Source organism: Cynara cardunculus (genome assembly GCF_001531365.2).
Source record: "Cynara cardunculus var. scolymus isolate 2C chromosome LG 1, CcrdV1, whole genome shotgun sequence".
NCBI classification, from domain to species: domain Eukaryota; kingdom Viridiplantae; phylum Streptophyta; class Magnoliopsida; order Asterales; family Asteraceae; genus Cynara; species Cynara cardunculus.
Window position 1 is genome coordinate 46235755 of NC_037528.1, and position 4402 is coordinate 46240156.

General features: G+C 37.8%; 1 protein-coding gene across 1 annotated transcript in view; it reads left to right on the plus strand.

Moving 5' to 3' along the window:
• The window catches only part of LOC112528030 (aspartyl protease APCB1), a 6244-nt gene extending 2124 nt beyond the window's left edge, over positions 1-4120 (plus strand). Inside the window, exons 3-9 of the mRNA XM_025138923.1 lie at positions 238-467; positions 964-1203; positions 2184-2334; positions 2422-2507; positions 2980-3094; positions 3176-3248; positions 3883-4120. Of these exons, the coding sequence (XP_024994691.1) occupies positions 238-467; positions 964-1203; positions 2184-2334; positions 2422-2507; positions 2980-3094; positions 3176-3248; positions 3883-3992 (1005 nt within the window). The 3' untranslated portion in view covers positions 3993-4120. The remainder of the gene's footprint in view (positions 1-237; positions 468-963; positions 1204-2183; positions 2335-2421; positions 2508-2979; positions 3095-3175; positions 3249-3882) is intronic.
• Positions 4121-4402: the final 282 nt, after the last annotated feature.

Genomic DNA, 4402 nt, shown 5'->3' on the forward strand with positions numbered 1-4402 from the left:
GGGGGAGGGGGTATATGCATATCTAACCTATACCCTGACGAGTATAGTGGCTTTCTCTGTGAAGACACCCGGCTAGTGAGAAGTGTCACTATTGGTTATTAAAAATGTTCGTCTATTGGTTAAATGTCTAAAATACCCTTTAATAAAGGGCATTACAAATTGAACTTGTTAACATCAAGTAAAAATGGCAAAAAGAACTAGATTTTGATTGAGAACTTGACTGAATTATGAACACAGGGAGCGCATCCTTATTACAAGCCGGCAAGAGGAAATATCTTATCTTCGAAAGATTCATTCTGTTTTGATGTTCAACATAGCAGCAAAGCTGGATATTGTGAGTCTTGCCATCAGTGTGACTATGAAATAAAGTATGCTGATCATAGTTCCTCTTTAGGGGTACTTTCAAAGGACGACCTTCGTCTAGTTGATGTAAACGGAACATCAATTGATTCTAAAGTTGTTATTGGGTAAGATCCTTATCTTATATTATACTCCCTCCGTCCCAAAAATAAATGTTCACAATGAAAAAAACACAGTTTTAACTTAAGGACAATTTTAACCTTAGTAATAGAGGGAGTAATGAATTTCTCGATATCATAATTAAGGATAGAATTGGAAAGTAGGCACATACAGTTTTCTCTAAATGACAGTTTTACCCTTGGTAATAGAGAGTAATGAATTTCTCCATCTCATAATTAAGGATAGAATTGGAAAGTAGGCACTTTTAGTTCTAACTAAATGACAGTTTTACTCTTGGTAATAGAGGGAGTAATGAATGTCTCTGTCTCATGATTAAGGGTAGAATTGGAAAGTAAGTGGACACCTATTCTGGGACAAACTAAAAAAGAAATGTGGACACTTATTTTGGCATGGAGGGTGTATATCTTTTCCATATCTTTGAACCTTTTTCTTGACAATAGCTGTTTGATTCACACAGAAATAGCATCTTTTGTTGTGTATTAGGTGTGCGTATGATCAGCAAGGGATACTTTTAAACTCTTTGATGAAAACAGACGGGATCCTCGGTCTTAGCAGGGCTAAAGTGAGCCTTCCTTCTCAATTAGCAAAACAAGGAATTATCGACAATGTGATCGGCCACTGTCTTACATCTGATTCTACAAGCGGTGGATACATGTTCTTAGGAGGCGACTTTGTGCCACAAACGAAGATGTCTTGGGTTCCCATGCTCAATGATGCTTCCATGTGAGCGTTTCATCTCTGTTTCCATTTCTTTCTGCAAGTAGTTTATGCTTTATTGACCTTTTTATCAACACCTTAGGGGCTGTTTACCAACACAAGTTGGGTAAGCATTAATCGGGTTAATGTTGACTTAAATTGTAGCAAGTGCTTATCGATAAAAACGATTTGGGTAAGCACTGTCTTACTTGGTCAGTGACATATTTGTGCCTGACTCAGTCAGCACCTCGGTCAGTTAGAAGTGTAGGTAAACAACATCATCTCTTAATCGGTAAGAGGCTCTTACCCATTAAGAGACAATCAACACTAAGGCCTTGTTTGCTTAAAAAAAAGCTCTTATGAGTCCCTTATGCCTGATTCGTTAGAGGCAGGGCCATTCAGACTGTCTGTTCTTTCCAATTTTTCAGAGGCACTTATGTCTTATTGTTCTATTATCCGGTAAGAGGTAAACCAACCTCTTATTTGACTCTTATTGTTCTCCAAACCCTCAGCAACGACGTTTCTTAATCGTTTAACCTTAATAGATCACTTATCTCAATAGATCCTTACCAAATTGATGCTCACCTCTCTCAATTGATGTATTCTAGTAGGATTTAGATGTGCTAAATACCGTCAATGGCATATTTTCGTTTAAATGAATGCTAATTATATAATTTAGATGTAAATTTCGCAATGATGATGAATAAAAATGTGAAATTGTATAAATTTATCTATAAATTCAGACATTTATTAGTTTACAAAAACAAACGGTTTTATTGAATCAGATTTCAGCACCACCTCTTATCAATTAGAAGTGAAATAAGACTTCAACACCTCTTAGAAAACAAATGTCACCTAAGTAAACAACCCTTTAATGGCTATGTCTAACCAAACCAAGCCAAACGAGCCAAAAGATGAGGTCGGGGAGGGGGGGTGAGATGTATGCAGACCTTATATCTAGCTTTCTTATGTACTTCAATTTCTGATATCTAGCTCTCTTTGTGAAGGAATTATCTTGCAGAAGTTGCTAGAGTGACTTACGGATCTAAGCAACTTAGTTTAGATCGTCATAAAAAGGGAAGTGGGCGAATGGTCTTTGATAGTGGAAGTTCTTATACATATTTCACAAGACAAGCATATTCTGATTTAACTAGTATGGTGAGTGTCCTACTCTCATAGTAGCGGGGAGATATATAACTTTACAACGTTGTTCCTTTGTAACATTTTCAATTATACAAATTGCAGCTTAAAGACGTCTCTCGTGATGGCTTCATTCAAGATGCTTCAGATACAACACTACCCATTTGTTGGCGATCTAAATCTCCAATAAGGTACTTTGAATAGATCTTCGTTATTGGTTGTTTTTATCAACACAGTTCTTCCTAGAGTTCCAAAGTTAATAAGATAATTATGGAAGTTAAATTGCATGACGGTTTCTATTTGATTTGCCCCCTATATATTTGTCGTAGATATATAATTGTATGTATTAAAATAGGAAGATGTATGCTTGAATTTTTTTTTTTGATTAACCTGGATATCCAACCTGCTATGCGAGCCGACTAATCCCAGGGCGACCGCCCGCTTCATGGGTAGCCGGGAGTCACCGCATTTGAACCTCCGTGGCTACAAGGGGGTTTTTTTATTCCTCCTTGGATTCGAACCTAGGACCTCCAGGCACTTTTGATCTTTGGAGCTCAAACCAATCAGGCACCACCCTTGTGGTTTGTATGCTTGAATTTTATAGTATGTATAGTTGTACTTACTATAATAAGAAGTTACAAAGTTATTTTGGCTTGCTTACAGATCCATCAAAGATGTTAGCAAATTCTTCAAACCACTTACTCTTCAATTTGTGAGAAAATGGTGGAGTATTTCGACAAATCTACATATACTTCCGGAGGGCTACTTGATCATAAGTGTAAGAATTGAAACTTAGATTTAATATGTCGTTCCATTTGGCAAAGCGACAATCACCTAATATAACCTTTTGTGTTTGTAGAACAAGGGGAACGTGTGCTTAGGCATCCTCGATGGTAGTGATTTGCTTGAGGGATCACATATTCTTCTTGGAGGTACAAGTTCATTACGATATTAGCACATGTTGATTCTTTGCTTGATTCGCCATGAAAGAAAGATGAAGTGCATTCCTCTTTGAAAGAGAGATGTAACTTGTCCATTGTCGTTAAATCATATGCAAACCATTATGTCCCACTCGGAAGTAAGGTCGGGGGGGGGGGGGGAAGGGAGGTTGGGATGTAAGCAGATATGTCTTCTACCCCAAATGATAGAGCGGTTGTTTCTGTGAAAACCCTTGACTTGCGACAAAGTTTGCTTGCCTTAAACCAAACACACTTAGTATGGCCCACACAAAAGGTAGGGTATGGGGGTGGGATGTATGTAGACCTGTCATCTATCCCAAATAGTAGAGTGATTGTTTCCATGAAGACCACTGAATTGCGACAAAGTGCATTGTCCTAAAAACAAAACAAAACCAAACCAAACCAAACCAAACCCATCGACCATTCCCCACTTGAAAGTAGGGTTTAGGAGATAGGATGTACACAGAACCGTCCTCTACCCCAGATAGTAGAACGACTATCTCCATGAAGCCCCTTTACTTGCAACAATATGTTTGTTAAAAGATTGTTGTATTTTGAATGAACAAGTGTGCTTCTCCAACATGCCTTTTGTTTGCTTGCTTTATAGACATCTCGATGCGTGGAAATTTGATTGTCTACGACAATGTGAAGCAGAGAGTTGGTTGGATGAGATCCGAGTGTGTCGATTTAACTAACAAGTACCTTCCATCTTTTTGATAGTATATATCATTGTTGTAAATATCTATGCCGTATATCTAATTACTTGTAAACTTTTTTGTAATGCAGTCTCGTTTATAATCGTATGCATATGTGCATCGCATAAATTTACCATTTCTTTAAAGATCCCTCTTCGGTTTTTACCTAGTTGTTGAGCATAATGCAAAGCCTGTAAATTGATCTTTGATCGAAACTAAATTCTCGAGGGTAGGGATGTACATGGGTTGGGTTGACGGTTTGAGGAATTTAAAACAACCCAATCACAATGGTTTGAAAAAATCTCAGTATAAACCACAAGGGTGGTGCCTGATTGGTTTGAGCTTGGCTCCAAAGGTCAAAATTACCTGGAGGTTTCAGGTTCAAATCCAAGCAGGAATAAAAGTCCCCTTATGGCCATGGAGGTTTAAATG